The sequence below is a fragment of the Megalobrama amblycephala genome, unplaced genomic scaffold (genome assembly GCF_018812025.1).
Source record: "Megalobrama amblycephala isolate DHTTF-2021 unplaced genomic scaffold, ASM1881202v1 scaffold608, whole genome shotgun sequence".
NCBI classification, from domain to species: Eukaryota; Metazoa; Chordata; class Actinopteri; order Cypriniformes; family Xenocyprididae; genus Megalobrama; species Megalobrama amblycephala.
The window spans coordinates 83-24,349 of NW_025953515.1; the positions used below are offsets into that span (position 1 = coordinate 83).

At 40.3% G+C, this 24,267-nt stretch overlaps 2 protein-coding genes and 1 long non-coding RNA gene across 3 annotated transcripts; 2 read left to right on the plus strand and 1 right to left on the minus strand.

Annotated features, from left to right (window-relative positions):
- The first annotated feature begins 375 nt into the window (after positions 1-375).
- LOC125262119 lies at positions 376-7,824 on the plus strand. Its single transcript, XM_048180671.1, has 17 exons — positions 376-581; positions 763-892; positions 1,014-1,076; positions 1,159-1,212; positions 1,326-1,709; positions 1,847-1,948; positions 2,031-2,263; positions 2,381-2,553; positions 2,646-2,739; positions 3,029-3,376; positions 3,503-3,620; positions 3,859-3,950; positions 4,213-4,330; positions 4,526-4,630; positions 6,690-6,857; positions 7,232-7,405; positions 7,649-7,824. The coding sequence occupies exons 1-17, from the start codon at positions 432-434 to the stop codon at positions 7,822-7,824; spliced, it is 2,682 nt and encodes an 893-aa protein (XP_048036628.1). The 5' UTR covers positions 376-431.
- A 9,670-nt stretch (positions 7,825-17,494) lies between these two features.
- On the minus strand, positions 17,495-21,266 carry LOC125262120. The gene is made up of 4 exons (XR_007183513.1): positions 21,187-21,266; positions 20,951-21,012; positions 20,592-20,635; positions 17,495-18,094 (listed from the first exon to the last, which is right to left on the minus strand). It is a non-coding gene; the product is annotated as an uncharacterized LOC125262120 (long non-coding RNA).
- A 124-nt stretch (positions 21,267-21,390) lies between these two features.
- On the plus strand, positions 21,391-23,983 carry LOC125262121 (keratin, type II cytoskeletal 7-like). The gene is made up of 5 exons (XM_048180673.1): positions 21,391-21,592; positions 22,020-22,296; positions 22,355-22,697; positions 22,844-23,452; positions 23,620-23,983. The coding sequence occupies exons 1-5, from the start codon at positions 21,391-21,393 to the stop codon at positions 23,977-23,979; spliced, it is 1,791 nt and encodes a 596-aa protein (XP_048036630.1). The 3' UTR covers positions 23,980-23,983.
- The last annotated feature ends 284 nt before the right edge of the window (positions 23,984-24,267 follow it).

Below are 24,267 nucleotides of genomic sequence, written 5' to 3' on the forward strand. Positions count from 1 at the left end.
TCTACTGTGTTAATCTGTAGCTAAAGCACAAGCATTTATTTATATATAGTCCTTGTTATTTATGCTGTTAATTCCTTTTATTTACTATGCAAAAATTGTAATTCAGCATTTCTTTTTCTACCTTGCAGTTACTTCAGATCCTACACTACTCCTTCATATAGACTTCCTTCGACATATCAACCCAACGGCTCTTTTAAGAGCCATCTCTTTCAAAAGCTCTCTCTCTCTCTCTCTCTCTCTCTCTCTCTCTCTCTCTCACTCACTCACTCACACACACATACACAGCAACTCTTTCCCCCTCCATCCCTCTTCTCTTCCTCCCTCCATCCTTCTTCTCTTCCTCCCTCCCTCCATCCATCCATCCCTCTTCTCTTCCTTTGTCTCTCTGTCTTTTGACTTTTCTTTGATTATTTCTCTTTCTCATCTTCAATATGGCATCTTGTCAAAACTCAGGTTTTGACCAATTATGTCAGGAAGCTGCAATTATTACAAGGGAACTTGAACTCAAAGCTGCCAGTGCTGCACTTGAAGCAGCTACCAAGGAGGCTGAAGAAATTCTACAAACCTTCAACCCTCCACCAGTAATGATGAATACATTTCATTTCAATTTTTTGTTTTGTTTTCATTTAACTACTTTTTAATTCGAATTAATTTGCTGTATTTTTATCTGTTAATATATTTAAAAGACCTAGCTTACGGTCATCTTTGCATTTTGTTTAAACATGAATTTACAAAAGAAAAAATATGTCCTTTTTTTTCTAGCTGAAAAAGAAGACCAAACAAGCCTGTAGCACTCGTGTCAGACCAGTCTCTTTTGTAGAGAGGGATGAGTTTGGGCATCTTGTGCCAAAACGGAGAAGGCCAAAACTCACCAAGGCAAACATTTCCAAATGTATGTTTGTTATATTTTACACAATGTATTCTTGCAGCTTATACATGTTTCTCCTCTCATAATGAGTAGCATCATAATCTGGCTGTTCTGTATGCTTCAATTACTCTTAATTTGTTTTTAGCTACAACGATTAACAGTCCAGCTATGTCATCTTTGGAGTCTGGGCAAGTAGACATTGATCATGGTGAGTAATGACATCAACACTTTTCAAAATAACTAGTCATTGCAGAGTTATTAGTGACTTTTTGTTGTTTCATTGTTCTTAGGTGAAGTTCCATCACAGCCTTCTCACACTGTTTGGCCAGCAGTTGAAGATATAGGTGTGTATGTTTGTATTGTTTAAAGAGTTCTCAGTATAATCACTGCTTTGTAATGATCCGTCTAACCAACTGCCATGAACACTATAATTACTTTAGTTTTTTTTCTAATCCAGAAACTCTTCATCAAGAGGTAGAGGATCTGTTGGCTGATACTGGAGACATTCAGTGCTCAAATCCGACCTCCTCAAACACATGGTCAGTTCGCATGGCCCAGGCTAAAAAGAAGTGGGCAGCTTTGAGGCCCGAGATGGTGGAATCTTTATTAACAGCTGAGTACACGGATATCAGACAGTGCCAGCACTGCCAACTGAAGCGATCTGTTATCCGCTGTAAAGACTGTGTTCCTAAACAGCTGTACTGTGCAGACTGCGATATATTGGCCCATGAAAGGAAACTGCACAACCGAGAGACAGATGTAGAGGGATTCTTTCGGGCCATATCCCCGTCTACTTTGGTGAAGGTGGATATTGACAACCAATTCCATTTTGAGGAAAAAGGCATGTAATTCAGTTGTTTTAGAATTTATAATACCTTCATGTTAATCTATCATGTGAATTTCCATGTAATCATAATAATAACGCAGCTATAGTTTTTTGGTAAAGGTTGAATTTTCTAGCCTTACTTTTTTTCCCAGATTGTCTTTTGCCTCTAGAGACACCTGATCAAATTTGCAGCTGTGCCACTGATACCATTGTGGTGTCAGGAGGTAAAAAGGCTATTCTCATTGGAATTGATGGTGAGTCCAGTGTATTTAAAAAAATAAATAAATAAATACATTTTTGATTACTTTGTTTTTATACTATACATTATTTCAATAGGTCGCTACAACGTCAGCTTGCCAACCTTCACATGCTCAACATGCCATATGAGCAGAACGACCAGCATCCCACACCTGATCAAGTCTGGTTACTGGCCTGCCACAGCAAGCTGTGAAACACTTTATAAAATTGATGTGTTTGTGTCATACGACCACATGAAATTGACTGCTCCTGGACTTTCTAGACAGTCCTTCGTCAGTTTATTGGAACAGCGGACGGAGTTCTTTGGCCGAGTATTAATTAAATGAACTACTGAATCATTTCCTTTTTTCATCTTTTCATGTTTAGGAGTGAGCGATTACTCTTACATTCTTACAAGGTTTATGTTTTTTTTGTGTGTTATTTCACAGGATGGAAAGATCTGCACAGATGCTTTTCAAAGAAGTTTTTTCGAATGGAGATACTGCCAGTTCCAAATTGATCAGCTCTGTGGACTGAAAGTGTTTGAGTGTCCAGCCTGTTCTCCATTTATGCTTGCTGTGTCAGTCGATGGTAACAGGAAATTGTATCGCTTCAAAAGAGGGTAGCAGAAATTCTATAACACTGTGAAAAGCATTAAAATAATATTTAATGCCAATTAGCTTTTCATTAAGTAATTATGTAATTATATTCAAGGGCTGAAGATCATGGTCTGTTCAAGGGTGTCTTTGTCTGTGAGGATGAAGATGTTTCCAAGTTCGTGGACTACATTAATAAGAAGACAAAGCACGTAGGTTGTATTGTTTTGTCATAGTGCTTTCAAAAATTGTATTTCCTGAACAAAAAATAGCAATGCACATATTCATGTAAACACAATAGCAAAATTAAGACCAATGCATTGAATTGTCATATATTTCTATCTCACATGGCTTGCAGTAAAGCAAAAATTCAACATGTGGTCATTTGAAATGTTTGTCTGTTGGCGTTTTTTCACCCCACTTATTTCCTTAGACATTTATCCACAAACATAATTTAATACAGTGTTGTTGGATCATCACATTTCTTTCTCCTCTTGATAGTCCGCTGGAAAAGGTGTCTGTGGATCGAGTCAGTGGACTGCAGCACGGGAGTCCATCCCAAAGAAAATCAACAAGCTGGATGAGGAGGGGATGGAGGTGGCTGTCTGTCGGCATGGTGTGCTGCTGAGAAGTCTGAACATGATGAGGGGGGAAATATTTGCATATCCGTTGTTTCTCCAAAAGGAGCTGACGCCAAGGAATGTTCAGTTCATGTGCACTGACGTAATATGCAAGTACTGGCCATACCTGCAGAGAGTTGTTAATGATTGTCCAGAGCTTTCTCCTCTCCTGCACATGAAGCCATTCCTGTCAGTGATGCATGCAAAGGCCCACTCTTGGAAATGTGAGGTAAACAGTTTTCCAGAACATGAAATTTGTGACTTGTGTATTTATGATCAGTAATTGTGAATTTGTGTGTGTATTCTAAAAGATGTGGTTGTTTTATTTGTTAAATATTTGATCTCCGTGCACAAGATTAAGTGGGGTGGCCGAAACCAAGAAGGAGCAGGCACCACCTTGGGTGAAGAGGTGGAACAAGTAAACAGCTTCTTGTCGAGAACTGCTATATGCAGTAAATACATGACCAAAGGAGGTAAGTGCATAACTACAAACATATTCAATGCAAAGTTACCTAATGGGACTCAAAAAATCCATTCATTTTTAAATGGCATTAGTATTAAACTTTTACCTGACACTTGATCATCCCTAGAGGTGTTAATGCAAGTCCAACATCATTTTCATATCAGTCTTCTAAACAAACCAAAATGGAAAAAATAGTATGCAACATTAATGGGAGCTATCGATTATTTATATTATTTTACATTGTTTAGCTAGGACAGACATGATTACTATCCAGGCCATGGCATGGAATCAACGCAAAATTGACAACCTTGCAAACGTGCTGTCCCGAAGATTAATAAAGGTATGTTTCTAAATTGCTTTCCTCTTTTACAGGTGACAGCTGTAGTCTTTTAGTGTTTAATTTTGCTGTAGTATTTGCTGTGGTTCAGTAGGCAAGTGGCAACTATAAAGTCAAAACTGTGAATTCCAAGACCAACTTTATGTATTAATAAAAAAAAAAATGTATATCCTGTTTTTCCATTTGAAAAGGGTCAATAATCATGTATGCATCTGTCATTAGTTTTTATCTTTTAACAAATGCACTTTATGGTATTGTTCATTAGACAAAAGCACAAATTCAGGAGGAGTCCCTAAATCTTGATGCACTAAAGACAGAGTTTGCAGTAACAGATGACACACTTAAAGACTGGACCAGTGAAATCCAGCAGTGGGCTGATACAGGTAGGCATATTTTAGATTATTTTAGCACTGTACTTATTGTTTTAACCCTTTCAGTAACAGAACTTTGACTGTAGTGTTGTGTATGACTTTTGTTTCTACTTTTTTTTAAATTTAAGCCTCATCCTTATACCTCTGATGTAATCATAATGTACATGTTTATTTCTATTGTAAAAGCATATCTTATCAATAATTTAGCAACAAGTAAGGAGAATGCAAGCAGTCAACAGGGACTCCAGAAGACAATTGAGACTCTTTATGTGAGCATCAGGCAGAGGAAGCGAGATCTTTACCGTCAAACAGGTTAGATCATTTTAAACATTAAATAATTTTAAAGCTTTTAAAGGCCAATTCACACCACTCAGACAAACACCAACAAATGCATCAAGTCTGTTGGTGTTTGTTGGGATTTGTTTTCTCCTGTCTCAACATGTTCAGTCAGCGTTTGTTGGTGTCTGTTGGGGCAGTTATTTTCATAAATCTCTAAATCTAATGGCCAGCTTGATTGTTGGTGTTTGTTGGCATTAATCTGTGTGGTGTGAGTTGGCCTTAAAGCGGACATATTATCCCCCTTTTTACAAGCTGTAATAAAAGAATGTGTCTGTGAAGTTTCAATTCAAAATATCCCAGGCAGGGCTGGGCGATATATCGCATGTGATTGTCACGTGCATTTCGTCAGTAAAGCCGGTTCCCTGATTACCGCTAAATCACCATCACCTGCTTTCAAATGGAGCGGCATTTAATAGACAGAGCCGTACATCACTGACAAGCCACGCAATATCACGTTCAATATCACAGATGAATCGCCTTCGATAATGAACGCGATATTGCGTAGCTTGTCAGTCAACTACGGTTCTGTCTATTAAATGCTGCTCCATTTGAAAGCAGGTGATGGCGATTTAGCGGTAATCAGGGAACCGGCTTTACTGACGAAATGCGAATGACAATCGCATGCGATATATCGCCCAGCCCTAATCCCAGGGATTATTTATTATAGTATGTTTTATTTGGGTGTGAGCAAAAACATGGTGTTTTCAAGTGTCTTTTTAAATACAAATGATCAGCTGCTTTCACTCCCTTTTCAAGAGTGTGTAACCTTTATAGCTTGTGCTAGTTTGGATTCTCCAGCATCAACAACTGGAGTCTGAAGAATCTCATGCAGTGAATAAAATTCCCAAAAAAGGATTAATACCAACTGTTTGTGATCCAAATTCATATTCAGAACATGCAAGTACCACATTATATATTGTGAATGTTTGTGTGGGTTTTTACACCTACTGTATGGCTAATGTGGCTAAACTTTTTGTCTCTATTCACAGAGATCAGAGCTATGTCATTAATTTGTTTTTAAGTACTAAAAGTGTGCTTCAGAATTATAGACAGTGAGCGTTTTCAGGTTAAAAATAACAAGCTCTGGTCTCTGTGAATACAGTAAGAGACAATGGTAACTTTAGCCACATTAGCACATTCAGAAAGGCGATTGCGAAAACACGTTATAAGGTGCAGTACTTGCATGTTCTGGATATGAAAAGTTGAATCACAAATAGGGCTGAATGATTAATTGCATTTGTGATAATATCACAATATGATAAAATACGATTTTTTAAATGCAAAGGCTGCGATTACACTCTGGTCACGTGACATTCGAGAGAGTAAAGCAGTGTTCAGAGTAAGCATCAACTTGGCATGTTACGCATATAGGCCTGGCCTACAGGAACAGTTTATGTTTAACCTAATATTGTGTTGGTCATACTAGGGGTGGGAGAAAAAAAACAATGCATCACGATTCTCTCTCCCAACGATTCTGGATCGATTCTGAGCTTAGTTTTTAACCACAGATATTCATTATTACAGCCATCAACAGATTAGTTATATTGTGTGAATAGCTGAAACATTATATCACTATCTGCTCTAGAGAGGGTATAAACATGGCGGACTGTGTGCGGCTCCCTTAGGGATCTATGCTAATAGGGCAGAGATCATTGCCAGTGAATGGGGCTTTTCCCTTCAATGATGTCACAGTAGGGAGAAAACTGTGACAGTGCATTTTCAGACACTGCTTCTGATTTATGGGGATCATTAAAAAAAAATAGATTTTTATGATTGTAGGGTGGTTGGTTATACACACAGGGGACACAATGTTCAAAAAGTGAATTTTACATAATAGGCCCTCTTAACAATTTCTACACTCTGTTGTGGTGTTTTATAAAAGTGAGACCTTAGATAGCACTAAGCTGAAGAACTTTGGGAAAGGAAATAAATGTCATGTTCTTTAACAAATATGTACAGTATTTTGCATTTTAATTAATTTAAGAAAGAGTCTTAAATTGCACATATTATGGCATTGCATTTGTCTTTTCAGATGGAAACAAAAGAAGACACAAACTCCGTAGAAAAATTTTGGAGGAAAAGGCCAAATTTAGTGCAGCTGTGGATGAGTACAACAGGGAAGCACCTGAAAAGCTGCAGTCAGCCGACTCAATTCTGGCATGTGAGAGCTATGCATGGCCATGGGTACTGGATGAGCGTGGTATGTTATGTTACTCATTTAGATGTGTGTACTGTATTTACAGTATGTAGCAGCTTATCTGCTTACAGTGGATGTTGTGTATACCTATTGTGCAGCAGGACATCTTGCATGCTTTAGGTTTAGGGTTAGGGTTAGGGTTATTAAATAAGTTTGTAGTATATTGATAGATATGATGAATATAAAATAGTTGTCATTAATGAAATGTATAATACATTCATAAAAATTGTAGCTTTGATAATTGTTTCTGTTTATACATGCAAACGTCAGAATTTTTTTAAAATTTATATTCATTTTTTAATTAAATATTTAAACACCTTTGTACAAAGTATATTGATAAACTATTCATGTCATTATTTTTGGAAATATCTTCACAGATAATCTTGTCACCAAAAAAAGGGCCTTTGACCAACTGATGCTGCTAAAGCGCCTTACCGAAGAGGAGTGCATTGTCCTGAATGAAATCAGGAATCACTGGAAAAGCCTCAAAAGGGATCTGTCTCTTCTAAATGACCTTTCATGTCATGTTGCTGTTGATATAACAAAGAAGAGTAAGTACTACATCTCTGTTAATTTTGTTAAAAAACAATATTAAAATCAATATGTCCATAATATCTTGCACTTTAACTGAATCTCTGTTAATAATCCATAATCGCTTTCTTCAATTGGTGAATAAGTTAATTGATGCTGTAATTGCAGAAAATTAAAGCAGAATAGAACCTCCTTAAAATGACTATAAATGATTATAACTCCTTAAAATGATTTATAATTTTGTGTTTTTGTGTTACTTACAGAACAGGACTCTGACCTTTCCAAAAGTGGAATTCTGGGACTTCACGCTCTACTACAGAAAAAACTATGCTACCTAAAAAGTCACATATCCTCGGTTTGGCAGCTGTACGGTAGTGTCCTAGACAATTGTGAGGTGTGTGAGGAACTGCAAGATGATGATTACCTTGAACATGGATGAGGATTATATCCAGTATGGTTCAGAGGATGAGGAGGAGGATGAAGACGAAGTTTCATTTGAAATTTAAAAACCTTGTAAATCATTACTGTGAAAAAACTGAGTAACATACACTAATTTATGATACTCATTTAATTTCCATTAAATCTTAACTGTCTATATTACTTGATAAAACACTGACAAGGTGTTGTGCAAATGTGTAATCCTACTGTTAAATTCTTGTTTTTATATTAAATTTCATAATTTACATGGTAAAAATTGCACTGTAAAATATTACTTGCATTCACTATTATTTATTGTTAAATAGCTTCTTGATGTAACCTGTAATATTCATGACTATATGTACAATGTTTTACCAAAATGTACCAAATTCATTACAAATTCACAGAGAAGCTCCCAACCAGTTTTGTTGTTTACAGTATGAGTGTGCTGCAGATTTGATGTAATGGGGTAGATGTTTGAAAATGCATGTACTGTATGTGTTTGCATACCTGTCCAATAAATGTGCTAAACTGCTTTGCTCTAGAGCTGATATGTAACTAAAATGCCTACCCAGGTCCTTTTTCATCCTTGCCCTAATAGACTGATTGACAACTGGTTTATTTGATTTTTAGCCCATTTCAGGTGAGTACTGTTAGGATTTGTGTGTAATGATTCAAATTCAGGATCTTATTTCAGGCTTAAGACTGTTTTCAGAAGCTTACATGTGCCACATTTTTTTAAAAGCCTAAAAACAGCTCAAACATGCATTTTAGTCCAGGACTATCTTAAGCCTTGTCTGTGAAACTGGGGGTAAATGTTTATGTATTTAATATGTGTAATTAATTAATATATTTAATTAATATTACTTAACCCCATGGTGTATGCAATGGATGGAAACCATTTGGCCCTTGCTTAGAAGAGCCTAACTTAAAGCCTATTTCTACATCAGGTTAACCACACAAATGGAATCTATCGTTTAAAAATGCTAGTTTACGTTTAATGGGAAATTATAAATGTATAAAACATAACCAAATAAATGTTTATAGGAATCTTGCATTCATCTCATTAATAAATTTTTTTTATAGACCTTATGTGGCTCTTACATTACCCGGCCCCTAATTGGTTAAGCAGGAGGATTAAGCAATTATAAACTTAAACATTAAGAGCCAAACTATTTTTAAATGTCCATAAACTATCAACTTGTTTCTTCTTTCTTCACTCTTCTGACATCGCCTCTTCCAACAAGCACAGTTTGTTTACAGGCCTTTCCAGAGTGTTGGTCTTGGTCTTTATCTTCACTCTTCGTACCATTCCATTGGAATCTGGCAACGTTTCAACTACTCTTCCCATGAGCCAGGAGTTTCGTGGAGAAGAACTATCCACTATTAACACAACATCTCCCGTCATGAAGTTTCTTCTCGGCTTTAGCCATTTCTGACGCTGCTGAAGAAGTGGAAGGTATTCACGTGTCCATCTAGTCCAAAATAAATCCACAAGATACTGGACTTGCTTCCATCTTTTTCTTGTGTACATGTCATCTTTGCTGAAAATCCCTGGAGGCATGTTGGGTTGAGATTTCAACAGCAATAAATGATTGGGTGTTAGAGGTTCTACGTCATTCACATCATCTGAAACAGTTGTAAGAGGCCTGCCATTGATGATGCTTTCGACCTCACACATTATTGTCTGAAGACAATCATCATTTACCGCTTGTTCTTTCAAAAGGGAGTTAAGGATTCTTCGCACAGTGCGAATTTGTCTTTCCCAAACCCCGCCTTGGTGCGAAGCGGCTGGGCTATTGAATATCCACTTTATTCCATTTGGTTGCAAGGCCTTTTCAATCTTGTAGTTATCAAGTTGTTGAATGGCTTCTCTCAACTCTCTTTCAGCGGCCACAAAATTTGTGCCGTTGTCAGAACGCATGATGGTAACTTGACCTCTCCTGCACTTAAAGCGACGAATTGCATTAATGCAGGAGTCTGTGTCGAGGCTATCTGCAACTTCGATGTGCACCGCTCTGAGAGTGAGGCAAGTGAACATTACACCATACCTTTTGACTGTACCCCGACCCCGCTTGACATCAAACGGCCCAAAGAAATCAACGCCGGTATTTGTGAAAGGAGGCTTGTCTGGCAAGAGCCTATCTTCAGGCAGGTTTGCCATCTTTTGCTCACCAAACTTTCCATTACTCCTGCGGCACACTGTACATTTGTTGATTATCTTTCGAATTGCAGAATTGGCTTGTGGGATCCAATACATGCATCTCAGTTGTGCCAAGACATAACTGCGTCCACAGTGTCCTGTTCTTTGGTGGATGTCTCTCAGAATCAGTGTAGCAACTCTGCTGTGCTTTGAAAGAATTGTTGGATGTTTAGCATTTTCTGGCATGGCAGACTTGTTGAGTCTTCCACCAACCCTTAACATGCCATCTTGAAGAATCGGATCTAATTTAAACAGCTGACTCCTGCGACTGAGCTGTTTACTTTGCTTCAGTACTTTGATTTCTTCTCCAAACTGTTGTCTTTGACTTAACTGGATTATTTCAGATTCTGCAGCAACCAGATCATCCAAGGTTAGTGATTTCTTTTCTGTTGCTTTGCATTTTTTCATTTGTTGTTCTAACTTTGATCTTTCCTTTTCAGGGTTCTTTTCAGCTTGCCTGACTTTTGATATTTCCTTTCTTTCCTCTTTCAGTTTCCACAGATTCCTTTACTATCCAGAGATCTTTTTAATTTATGCCAGTCCGAGTAATAGTTGATGAGTTTGTCATTGGTTCTTGGTTTTCTTCAGCTTTGATCATGTTGACTTCTCACTTGACTTGGTTTTTGCAGGCTTCTTTCCTTCGCAGCTGTTCCGACCAATCACATTCATTGCAGAAGAAGTTTGGCCCATTGATCCAGGTTCCTCCTTGCACACCTTAGTTTCAGCCCCCTGCTGGCTTGATCTGCAATTTTCTGTTGTTCGGACTCTGATGGCTTGGTTGCTTCTCGGATCAACGAGATTCGTCGCAACAAAAGTTTTGAAAAATTTCACTGATATATCTGAGCACTAAGTGCTGTCTGCCAGAAGATGATTGTTGTAGTGGAACTGAAGCTCTTGCGTAACATCTTGCATTTTAAAGCGATAACTGTGCAGTCAACTCGTTGGGAATGGTGACAGTTTGAGTGGGGCACTCTTGACTTCCCTATGAGGAATGCACAATCTTCTCACCTTGGTTATTCTTTAGCAGAATAAGACACAGTGCCATAAGCGGACTCTGAGATCTGAAAAATGATGTAACTGCTGCTGCTGCGCATCCAAAATCTGTAGGTTTCAAACACCTGCTCACACGGAAGGTAGAGAGATGACTGACATCTTCGATCCATCTTTTCCAATCTTCAGCATGTTTTCCGCCAATGTTCTCATCCCATCCGTATCGTTCTTTACAAAGATCTCTCAGCAGGAGTTTAGTGGGCAAGATGACTGGAGCCAAAAAGCCAAGGGGATCGTAGATGGAATTCACGACTGATAAAATGCCTCTTCTAGTCATCGGTTTGTCTTGCAGTTTCATACTGTAGGTGAAAGCATCAGATTCTGTGTCCCACTGTACACCGAGTGTCCTCTCGACTGGCAAAGCGTCATGTCTTAAATCCAGGTCTTTCACTTCACTAGCTCTATGTTCTTCAGAGATTGACATCAACACCTTCCTGCTATTGCTCATCCACTTTGTTAAAGTGAAACCTCCGCTGGCACACAGGATACGAAGATCTTTAGCCAAAGTCACCGCATCTTCTTCTTTAGCTACACTCTTCAAACAGTCATCTACGTAGAAGTTTCGCAGAACTGTCTGGACAGCTTCTGGAGATACATCAGCCTTGTGATCTTCAGCAGTTCTTTTCAGTGCATAAGAGGCGACACTTGGTGAAGAAGTGGCTCCGAAGAGATGCACAGTCATTCGGAATTCCTCCATAGGTTCATTCACCTTACCGTTGGGCCACCAAAGAAAATGAAGTAGGTCGGCGTCACGCTCTGGCACCTTGACCTGATAAAACATCGACTCGATGTCCGCCATTATAGCGACTGGCTCCTCACGAAATCTTAAAAGCACACCAATTAACCAATTAGTTCAAGTCGGGTCCTTGGAGCAGTTCACTATTCAGAGACCTTTCCTGAAACAAAGCTGTGCAGTCGAAGACCACCCGCAACTTTCTTTTCTTTGGGTGATACACCCCGTGATGTGGGATGTAAAACAGCCTGTTGTCGTCACGTCTCAGCTGTTGGACCGGAATTTGGACAGCGTAGCCTTTATCAATGATGGTCTTCATAAAGCTCTTGTATTCTTCAAAGAATTCAGGATTCTTCTTGAACTTTCTAAGCAAACAGGCTAAGCGTTCCTCCGCCACACAACGGTTATTAGGCATTTGTAGCTTCTCATTCCTGAGGGGCAGTCCAATGCTGTAATGTCCGTTCTCAAAAATGGTCGTTTTCTGCACAAACTGCAAAAACTGCTTGTCATCCTGAGACATCTCTTCTCGATCATCATAATTATGCTCTGGAAAATCAGTGTTATACTGTTGGACCAGCAGCTTCTCAATCTCCATCACAGAAATTCTGTTTACTGCAAAGGTAGGCATTTCATTACCTGCATCATCCAGTTCTTTTCTTACAGGCCCATTCACAACCCAGCCAATAGCAGTCTTCACAGCATAAGGGCCTCCATCCTTAGAATTAATAACGTGCCATGGCTCTATTGCTCTGGAACAGTTAGCTCCAATAAGCAGGCCTACATCTGCTTCTATCTCTGGCAAGCGTACTTCGTTGAGATAAGGCCACTTCTGGATATCTGACTGTTTAGGTATGTTCTCTGTGTGAACAGGTATGTTGCTATGAGTGAACACCTTAGGTAGCTCAATGAACTTGGTGTTTTCCAGCCCGCACACTTCCAGGTCTGATATGACGAAACTGTTCATGATTTTCTGTTCTCCAGGTTTGTCTTGACCCATGGTGTTAAGAAGTATTCGTGTCGGTTTACCTTTAATGTTTAGTTTCTTTTGTAAGTCTTCTGTGCAGAACGTTGCTGTGCTTCCCGGGTCCAGAAAGGCGTATGTTTCAACACACTTGTCACTCCTTTTCGACTTGATCTTCACCGGTACAATTGACAGCACACATTCCGCTTCTCCGGCCCCCGTGAGGCTACAGGACTCTCGCAGAATAGAAACTTGAGCACACGATACTTCATTTCCATGATGATCATCTTTCTTTTCAGGTGAGACAGAACCTTCTTCTTTTATTATGTGCAAAATGTCTGGATGCTTTAAAGCACACTCTTTACACTCAATTCTTCTTTTGCAGAATTTGCTAAGATGTCCCGGAACTAGACATCCAAAACACAAGCCCTTCTGTTTTAAGAAATCCACACGCTCTTTATGTGGTTGGCATTTGATTTTGCTGCATGAGGCAAGGGTGTGAGATTGCTGGCAGTACAAACACGGCTTCTCAAAGGCACTCAGAGTTTTACATGCGTTTGCTGGCTTAACGTGCGTTTTTTGAGGCTCTTTGCTTTCAGTAGAAACATTGGTTGCGAAACTACTTCCACGGACTTTCCCATCATCCGACTTCACTTGAGGCCATTTGAGTGCTTTGTCAATGTACGCGCTGGCAATACGTAATTCATCCCCATAGTGCTTATGAAGTAGTCGCTTTGCCTCGCAGTAGCCTTTGTTAGGTGTCATATGAGCACAGCTGCGAACAAGCTCCTGAGGTTCCCCGGCCGTAAACTGTTCCAAGAAGTACAATTTGTCTTGATCGTTGCTGGTTTTTTGCTCTATTGCGTGCTCAAACGCCCTCATGAAAGACTTGTACTGTAGCGCATCACCCTTGAACACAGGAATGTCTTTTGTTGGTAGATGAGATAGCTGCTGTTGTTTTACAAGTAACTCAGTGATTACATTCTGTTTTTGCATAACTGCTAGTATGTCATCACCTCCGTTAGGTTGAGCATTTGGCACATAATTGGAGACCAATTGAGATTGTTGTTGTGTTCGGGAGTGCCGTGTTTGTGGTTGAACATGAGTGTTCGTATTAGCTTGTGGAGGCATAATGCTGGTTCTTTCCTTCACATGCTCACCTCGTGGCTTTTGCGCTGCCACATAGCTACTAAACCCATCTTCAGATCTTTCATATTCTTTAAGCACCCTTATTTTTGCTTTACTCTCAGCTAATGCAGTTTCCAGCTTCAACTCTTCTTTTTCAGCTTTGATTCTAGCTGCTTCAAACTCAAGCTGTTGCATTTTCTTTAGCGCTGCAACACGTTCGAGCAGGGCTGCATGTTCCGCTTCCTGTTTAGCTCTTGTTGACGATACTCGTGATGCAGATGAGGTGCGACTCACTTGTGATCCACGTGGACTGGCATTTGTAACAACGCTGACCCCCACCTGTGAAACGCTGTCACTTGCTTTAACAGTTTCTTGCAGATAATCATCCACATTATTTTCTTCTTGCAGTACTCTTTCCACTGGCAGTATGGGTTTTTGCTCAGCTGCAATCCAGTTTTTAGTCATTTTCATAAATCCTCTAATCGCTGCCATTTTAGGTTCAAACCAGTTCTCTTGATCATAGCTTTTTTCATCTTCATTCAAAAGATTTGCAACTTCGTTGTTGAGACGGTTAAACTCCTTTAGTGATGCTGAAAAATCACTTTCCATCATATTTTTCACCTTTTGTAAATTTTGAGCATCACCCATCATTGTCTCCAACTCGTTTCTTTTGCTTGTCAGAGTTCCTAATGTTCTTCTTCTCTGTGCAATGCACCTCTGCAATCTCTCCTCTAACGCCTTCTCTGTCATCTTATGTGACCTTCTCTGTTCCATTGTATCCTCGATACATCTTCATCTTCCTCAGCCATCTTACAAATTGCAGAGTAAATGCTCTAATTGTATGCAAACGTTTCAAGCACTGTCTTCAAATGTACTTTTCTTAATAAAACGAGTGCAATACAACTTCTTAAAGATCGCCATAACTCCACATTGACTGAATCAGAGTTTAATATCAGCATACGTTATGCAGAGAAAAAGTTCACAAATTTTCGTTCTCTTCCAACTCACTCATCTCGTGCGTCCGTATCACGCCTTTCTTTGACAATTCACACAGATAAAGTCCACTCCGTCTCCGTCTTTTGAAGAAAAAAGTCCTCACTCAGCCGCAGCGCGCAGCGTCACTTCTCTCTTAACAGACAGGCTACTTAGCCGCTAGCTAGCGGTGCGAATGGAAGCCCGACAAACAGCGGAGAAACTGCGTCCTTGATGACGGTCCTTCGCGGCTCGCTGTGGCAGACAGGCCCGTTCCCGTGTCTCGTTTTCGGCGCTAAAGTTCGATCCGCTGCTTCCTCCCGCAGCAACAAGCTAGCCACGTCTTCTTCGTTATCCAGAGTAGCTTCGTATTAGCGAGTTTTTTGACTAATGTAGTGGCACCTAGTTGCTTTTAATTCTTCTGTACCACTTTTTGAAGTCAGTCTACAACCAGTATTTGGAAACACGAGCAAACCAACAGTCTTCTTTTTAGATGTTTACTTCCAAAACAATAACGTACATAGACATGGTATGCACGGTCAAAAAACTGTGTTGCTTCCAACGTCTCTTACTTCAAACTAAAGCCGAGTTCAGACTGCACGATTTTAGCCCCGATTTTGGCTCGCCGACAGGTTTTGAGAAATCGCCGACAAATGCCCGAAATCACAGGCAAATCGGTGCTCGTTCACGCGAGTGACAATCATGCAGTGTGCATGAGCAAAGACGTGATATGAGAGAATCGCCGACGAGTCGCCGACACCCGTGAGATATTTGGCATGCTAAATATCTGGACCTGTCGGCGATTCAAAATCCTGCAGTGTGAAAAGTGTTCTGACTGAAAACTACATCGGCGATGACCGACAGCCAATGAGAGAGCAAGATACAGAGCAGCGGAGAGTTCGGGGAGGAGTTATAGACCAAAATATCAGCAAGCATGGCTTCGTTTCAGATAAACATTACAATTTTATCATACAGAAGCAAAGCACAAACATTTGCTTGACCATCAACAGCAGCACATTTAAAAGTTATGTATTTTGCTCCAACTGTCGTTGCAGAACACACAATCCTTGTTCTTCTGGTCTCCCCAAACATTTCCTTCTCCATATTCTTCTTTTCATGTTGTTTTCGCTGCAAATCAGCGCACAGGCAATTCGTATTTCAAGCTTCTTGCGGGCTACTATTTTTAATAATAATCCCACCGTGTGTCTCAATCAGCTCCCTAGTTAAGTAGTCAGGGCACTGATCAGGGTATCAGCCACATTCACTTTCATTATATACTGATTCACGACCTAGGGAGCTAGGGAGCTGATTGAGACACAGGGCCAGTCTCACGTGAGAACTCTGGTCTTGCGCGCGTTGTTTCCTTGTCATGTCTCGCGTGTGTTTGGTTGTGAAACGTAGTTTGCGTGCCAGACAGAGTTGTCGGCGATTCTTCCTATAGTAAAGTCACGCAGTGTGAAAACTTCTGTCGCCGATCCATCGTGCAGTTTGAACATAGCAGCGACTGAATGCTGGCCAAGATAGTCATGCAGTGTGAAAAGAACAGTGACCCGACTACTTTGAAAATCGTGCAGTCTGAACTCGGCATTAAACTAACTACATCCAATCGTTTACGCTATGACGTAGTGCTATCTGATTGGAAGCACAAAATACAGAAATGTTATCAGATCTAAACATTACTAAATTATGCATTTTAAACCAATAAATTACTTATGAATTTTCATGAAATAGTTTTTTTTTATTTTTTTTATTTTTTTTATTTTTATAGACCTTATGTGGCTCTTACAAAAAGAATCAAAACTTAATCACTTTTACTTTGCAGCATTGATATTTATGATATGTTTTACATGCATAATTCTAAATAAATACATGCAGTGGGTATTTCGCTGTGATTTGTCTGAGATACACCTGGCTGTGATGTCAAGATGTCAAGGGCATTGTCTGGAGTCCTGCCTGGTTACTTCTGTGCAACAAGTTAGTGAGGCACAAGAGTTTCTTAATTCCCAAGTTATAGTGATCACAGGGGATGGGACACCATCTGACTCAGTGTGAGGGCCACCAGTGGATAATAGAGATCTGTGGTGACTGAACCAGTTATCTAGCTTATGTGCATACAGTGGGAATTTATACCACAAGCAGTTGTCAAAAATGTTAAAAACTTATATGGCTATATTACATACTGATTATCTCTTTTTATATCTGTGTTTTATAAACAGTGGCATTGGGTGAACCTGAAACAACTAATCCAACTTATATGTATAACAGAAGTTGTCACATTTAGTGTTGTAGTGCTTTATACAAGATTGATTCAAAGCTCAGTAATAAACAGAAAAATATTCAAATGACATTCAAATTCTGCTGTAAAGCAGCTCTAACAATCAGAGTTGTCATTCAGCTCAAATTCAAATTCTATTTTTAGCTGCTCTATAGTAGAATTATTCAGATATTCATTACATTCAAGAAAGCATTACAGTCTGACACACCTTGTAATATTACATAAGGCCAATATGCCATTCAGATATCATTGAGATAATTTTGTTACTATGAAATAGATCAAGGTGCAAAAATGCATGCAATATAAATAATCACAATATAAAACCTTCTGTAATTTGAAGAAAAACCATTTTTCTATCCTCATCTTCTTGCACTTCCTTAAATGCTTCCTTGGTACGGTGTATGTTCTATTTTATAATGCAGTAAAGGATCCATGTTGATAATTCCCTAGTACATATCCTAGACAAAGTTGTGCCAAAAGTGTCTGTAGAATTATAACCTATAACCTAGTCCTGTAATGCATTTTGCAGCATTCCTCCCAAGTAACTGAAACCTGGCATGTTTACTGTATTTACCACAGCATGTTATATCAATGTTACTGTATCATTTTATTAAAAGAATCAGGATACCTTTCTTACAAATCAATCATAAATTTATTTTTTAATGAAACCCCATTTTTAATGTACAACATTAAACACACTTCATTGCAGAACACAATACTTTATTGTAGGATGTATTATGTGATAGATGCTTTGCTGTTTTGCAAGATTAACATAGGCATGCATCCACTGTTCAAGTACAATGTATTTGTTAAAACAAATTCATTGAAGCACAATTACTACTCATATTTTGTATTTATTTCATTATATGCATTGATATGTCAAATGTTTATGAATTTAAACAGAAGCAAATAGTTCGCAAACTACTGTACAGCATCCTCGGACACCCATGTACTCCGCCACTTCTTGCCACTAAGAAAAAAAAAGAAAGACAGTAGTTGTTATAAAACTTGAAATCACCTTGTCAAAAGATGTGCCCAGTCTTTTTGACCATTCAATTCACTCACTGGAAAGTTTAGTTTAACAATGTAAAAATGAGAATTTGACTCAATTTCTTTTTTTCCCTACATTGGTTCATTTATAGTTTCAATATTTCATTGACACAGAAACACCTTTTTCATCTTATCAGTTCTATACAACAATAATTCTGTCAGCCAAAAATTATTTTGTCCAGCACTGCCCATGAGTTTATACTATAAAAAATATTTCCATGAACCACCACTCACTGTTAACTATGCATGACATGTGAAGCAGGTATTGATCACAATCCATAAGCTATCGTATGCTGATACCGTGTTTGGTGTAGGCTATTTTTAAAAAAAAATATTTAATAACTTGTTTTTATATTTAATAACATGCTATGATTTTGAATGAGGCCCTACATGTCCTTCACTTCAATAGTCCTATAGTTAAGTCATAAGTATTGTTATGAAATATAATAATAAAATACACTAAACTTTGTATCAGAATGATGGCTTGCAATAATTATATGACCAATATTTCCATTGTGCCTGTTTCTTCAAATGGCATTAATAATTAACAAAATAATTAATTACATAATTAACAAAAATTTATGATCAAATGAAAGAGGTGCCTCTATATGTGCAAATAAAACAATAAATACCAATTTACACATAATTAAATTTTATTTTAATTTTACACATAATAATGCAAATATATACAGTACAGTTCAAAAGTTTGGAACCACTAAGATTTTTAATGTTTTTAAAAGAAGTTTCGTCTGCTCACCAAGGCTACATTTATTTAATTAAAAATACAGTAAAAACATTAATATTGTGAAATATTATTACAATTTAAAATAACTGTTTTCTATTTGAATATATTTGACAAAGTAATGTATTCCTGTGATGCAAAGCTGAATTTTCAGCATCATTACTCCAGTCTTCAGTGTCACATGATCCTTCAGAAATCATTCTAATATGCTGATCTGCTGCTCAAGAAACATTTATGATTATTTTCAATATTGAAAACAGTTGTGTACTTTTTTTTTTTCAGGATTCCTTGATGAATAGAAAGTTCAAAAGAACAGCGTTTATCTGAAATACAAAGCTTCTGTAGCATTATACACTACCGTTCAAAAGTTTGGGGTCAATAAGAATTTTTATTTTTATTTTTTTGAAAAGAAATTAAAGAAATGAATACTTTTATTCAGCAAGGATGCATTAAATCAATCAAAAGTGGCAGTAAAGACATTTATAATGTTACAAAAGATTAGATTTCAGATAAACACTGTTCTTTTGAACTTTCTATTCATCAAATAATCCTGAAAAAAAATATTGTACACAAATATTTTGTACAATTGTACACATTAAATGTTTCTTGAGCAGCAGATCAGCATATTAGAATGATTTCTGAAGGATCATGTGACACTGAAGACTGGAGTAATGATGCTGAAAATTCAGCTTTGCATCACAGGAATAAATTACTTTGTCAAATATATTTAAATAGTACACAGTTATTTTAAATTGTAATAATATTTCACAATATTAATGTTTTTTACTGTATTTTTAATTAAATAAATGTAGCCTTGGTGAGCAGACGAAAACTTCTTTTAAAAACATTAAAAATCTTAGTGGTTCCAAACTTTTGAACTGTACTGTACATATATACAGCAATGGAAAAAATTAAGAGACCACTCCAAGTTCAGAAATCAATGTTAAGTGGTCTCTTAATTTTTTCCATAGCTGTATATATATATATATATATATATATATATATATATATATATATATATATATATATATATATATATATACACACACATTATATATATATATAATAATGCAATATTTCTTTATTAAGGTGTTATACCAAAATTTGTGTTAAATACAGCTTCCAAACTTATTATACAACTTTTGAATAGTTTCCTGTTGAATGTCATCAATTAGAACAGTTGCCAGTTTGGCGGTTAAGGTTACAGAGGCTTATGCTAAATGGGCTCCAATGATTTGCTCTTTTTGGACGTCTGACATATCACCCATCTTACCCATGGCTTGTACCAAATACTGCTGAAAACCACTTACACTGCATTGATATTCAAACTGGAGAAGATAAACAGCAACAATATAAAAAAGACAAATTGTAATGTTTGTTTTTTCACCAGAGCCTTCACAAATGATATTGACCCCTATGATAATGGGTGTTCAGTTTATTTTGTCCAACCCCTGTAGAATTTAGGTGAAAATTACCCTAACGGTCATGGATGAGTACACCTGATTAGTGATTAAGGCTATCAGCTCATTAGTAGTGACTCAAAGATCTAAAATGGGTGTGTCAGACAAAGGAGACATGCAAAATGTGCAGTGTTGGTGGGCCTCCAGGAATGTGGTTGGGAACTTAGAAGAACAATAAGGTCGAATAAGCTACCAAATAAAATGTCTGTACTTACCAAGATGCGCAAGGCTGCCAACGAAAAAGATATTCTTTTCTTCCCTTTAAAGAACGGACAGACAAAAAAAAATTATCAAGATCTGTTACATCATTATATTTCAAGCTAAACAGCACAAGGAATAAAATAACTGTTTTCTGCTACAGTTATTTTCATGTACTTGTCTACCTAACAATAATATAATTGGACAATTTACTGGTCAGTGAAACTGTTTAGGGATGTTGCCAGTTACCAGTGCTGTTAACTTACTGTTTCAGTAGCAAAACTTACATGTAACATTACAATTCATTTGAAGGTTTTAAAAGAGGAATAAACAGTAGTAATGAAGTTGTTTTTTATCCTTCTTTATTCTGACCAACCTCCCTATCTCTCTCCCTCACAACCTCTCCATGGTACACATCCTGGCTGTTATGTGAACATTCTGTAACGCAACAACATGCATCCATAATTACAACTTAATTAGACAATAACAAAAAGAAAATGTGTGTTAATTATGTGTTAATTTTGAAACCAATAAAAAAATTTTTTTTTGAAATAGCTTTCAAATTAACTAAATGTAGTTCAACAATAAGCATTACAAAGATGGAAACATTACCATTATGTATTTGTCTCCCCTTTCTTTTTATTGGCTTGTAGAACACATTGGAAATATTGACTGTAAAGGCGGAGTCGTTGGGCACCAGAGATGTGGTCGTTAAATGCAGGGGTGGGGTCATTTGACAAAGAAGCAGTTCCACTGGTCTCAAAGGCAGAGTTGCTGGACACAGATGCAGGGTGATTGGCTGCAGTGGTGGAGTTGATGGATGCAGAAGCGGGGTCATTGGACACAGACGGAGGGTCACTGGACGCAGAGGCAGAGGTGTTGGACACCGAGGCGGGGTCACTGGACGCAGAGGCAGAGGTGTTGGACACAGAGGCGAGGTGTTGGACACCGGGGGGGTCACTGGACGCAGAGGCAGAGGTGTTGGACACCGAGGCGGGTCACTGGATCAGAGGCAGAGGTGTTGGACACAGAGGCAGAGGTGTTGGACACAGAGGAGGGTCACTGGACGCAGAGGCAGAGGTGTTGGACACAGAGGCAGAGGTGTTGGACACCGAGGCAGAGGTGTTGGACACAGACGGAGGGTCACTGGACGCAGAGGCAGAGGTGTTGGATGCAGAGGCAGAGGTGTTGGACACAGACGAAGGGTCACTGGACGCAGAGGCAGAGGTGTTGGATGCAGAGGCAGAGGTGTTGGACACAGAGGCAGAGGTGTTGGACACAGAGGCGGGGTCAGAGAGAGGCAGAGGTGTTGGACACAGAGGAGGGTCACTGGACGCAGAGGCAGAGGTGTTGGACACAGAGGCAGAGGTGTTGGACACAGAGGAGGGTCACTGGACGCAGAGGCAGAGGTGTTGGACACAGAGGCAGAGGTGTTGGACACCGAGGCGGGGTCACTGGACGCAGAGGCAGAGGTGTTGGACACAGAGGCAGAGGTGTTGGACACCGAGGCGGGTCACTGGACGCAGAGGCAGAGGTGTTGGACACCGAGGCGGGGTCACTGGACGCAGAGGCAGAGGTGTTGGACACAGAGGCAGAGGTGTTGGACACAGACGGAGGGTCACTGGACGCAGAGGCAGAGGTGTTGAACGCAGAGGCAGAGGTGTTGGACACCGAGGCGGGTTCACTGGACGCAGAGGCAGAGGTGTTGGACACAGACGGAGGGTCACTGGACGCAGAGGCAGAGGTGTTGGACACAGAGGCAGAGGGTCACTGGACGCAGAGGCAGAGGTGTTGGACACAGACGGAGGGTCACTGGACGCAGAGGCAGAGGTGTTGGATGCAGAGGCAGAGGTGTTGACACAGACGAAGGGTCACTGGACGCAGAGGCAGAGGTGTTGGACACAGAGGCAGAGGTGTTGGACACAGAGGCAGAGGTGTTGGACACAGACGGAGGGTCACTGGACGCAGAGGCAGAGGTGTTGGACACAGAGGCAGAGGTGTTGGACACAGACGGAGGGTCACTGGACGCAGAGGCAGAGGTGTTGGACACAGAGGCAGAGGTGTTGGACACCGAGGCGGGGTCACTGGACGCAGAGGCAGAGGTGTTGGACACAGAGGCAGAGGTGTTGGACACCGAGGCGGGGTCACTGGACGCAGAGGCAGAGGTGTTGGACACCGAGGCGGGGTCACTGGACGCAGAGGCAGAGGTGTTGGACACAGAGGCAGAGGTGTTGGACACCGAGGCGGGTCACTGGATGCAGAGGCAGAGGTGTTGGACACAGAGGCAGAGGTGTTGGACACAGACGGAGGGTCACTGGACGCAGAGGCAGAGGTGTTTGATGCAGAGGCAGAGGTGTTGGACACAGAGGCAGAGGTGTTGGACACAGACGGAGGGTCACTGGACGCAGAGGCAGAGGTGTTGGACACAGAGGCAGAGGTGTTGGACACCGAGGCAGAGGTGTTGGACACAGACGGAGGGTCACTGGACGCAGAGGCAGAGGTGTTGGATGCAGAGGCAGAGGTGTTGGACACAGACGAAGGGTCACTGGACGCAGAGGCAGAGGTGTTGGATGCAGAGGCAGAGGTGTTGGACACAGAGGCAGAGGTGTTGGACACAGAGGCAGAGGTGTTGGACACAGACGGAGGGTCACTGGACGCAGAGGCAGAGGTGTTGGACACAGAGGCAGAGGTGTTGGACACAGACGGAGGGTCACTGGACGCAGAGGCAGAGGTGTTGGACACAGAGGCAGAGGTGTTGGACACCGAGGCGGGGTCACTGGACGCAGAGGCAGAGGTGTTGGACACCGAGGCGGGGTCACTGGACGCAGAGGCAGAGGTGTTGGACACCGAGGCGGGGTCACTGGACGCAGAGGCAGAGGTGTTGGACACAGAGGCAGAGGTGTTGGACACCGAGGCGGGGTCACTGGACGCAGAGGCAGAGGTGTTGGACACCGAGACGGGTCACTGGATGCAGAGGCAGAGGTGTTGGACACAGAGGCAGAGGTGTTGGACACAGAGGCGGGGTCACTGGACGCAGAGGCAGAGGTGTTGGACACCGAGGCGGGGTCACTGGACGCAGAGGCAGAGGTGTTGGACACCGAGACGGGGTCACTGGATGCAGAGGCAGAGGTGTTGGACACAGAGGCAGAGGTGTTGGACACCGAGGCGGGGTCACTGGACGCAGAGGCAGAGGTGTTGGACACCGAGGCGGGGTCACTGGACGCAGAGGCAGAGGTAGAGGTGTTGAACGCAGAGGCAGAGGTGTTGAACGCAGAGGCAGAGGTGTTGGACACCGAGGCGGGTTCACTGGACGCAGAGGTGTTGGACACAGACGGAGGGTCACTGGACGCAGAGGCAGAGGTGGACACAGACGGAGGGTCACTGGACGCAGAGGCAGAGGTTTGACACAGAGGCAAGGTGTTCCCTGTAGAGGGTTAAGAAAAAAGAACAGTATTTAACTTATTTATGCTGCTGCTTACCTATACAGCCTATTTGCCTATAATGCTCTAGCTCAGGGTGCACAATCATGTTCCTGAGGTCTTCAATACTGGTCAAAAATGGAGACATTAATGTTTTAATGTTTTTGTAAAAAAGTCTCTTCTCTGTTCATCAAGCCTGCATTATTTGACCCAAAAAAAAGACAAAAAACTGTAATATTGTGAAATAGTATTACAAAATTAAAATTAAAACAAA

Bases quoted from the DNA above. Each gene is read 5' to 3' on its own strand.
- LOC125262119 (XM_048180671.1), top strand. From the start codon at position 432: ATGGCATCTTGTCAAAACTCAGGTTTTGACCAATTATGTCAGGAAGCT. The intron at 3,951-4,212 runs GTATGTTTCTAA...ATTGTTCATTAG, and splicing joins TGTCCCGAAGATTAATAAAG to ACAAAAGCACAAATTCAGGA. The intron at 4,331-4,525 runs GTAGGCATATTT...TCAATAATTTAG, and splicing joins CCAGCAGTGGGCTGATACAG to CAACAAGTAAGGAGAATGCA.
- LOC125262121 (XM_048180673.1), top strand. From the start codon at position 21,391: ATGGATGCAGAAGCGGGGTCATTGGACACAGACGGAGGGTCACTGGAC. The intron at 21,593-22,019 runs GTGTTGGACACA...TTGGACACCGAG, and splicing joins TCACTGGATCAGAGGCAGAG to GCGGGGTCACTGGACGCAGA. The intron at 23,453-23,619 runs GTGTTGGACACA...GCAGAGGCAGAG, and splicing joins CACTGGACGCAGAGGCAGAG to GTGTTGGACACCGAGGCGGG.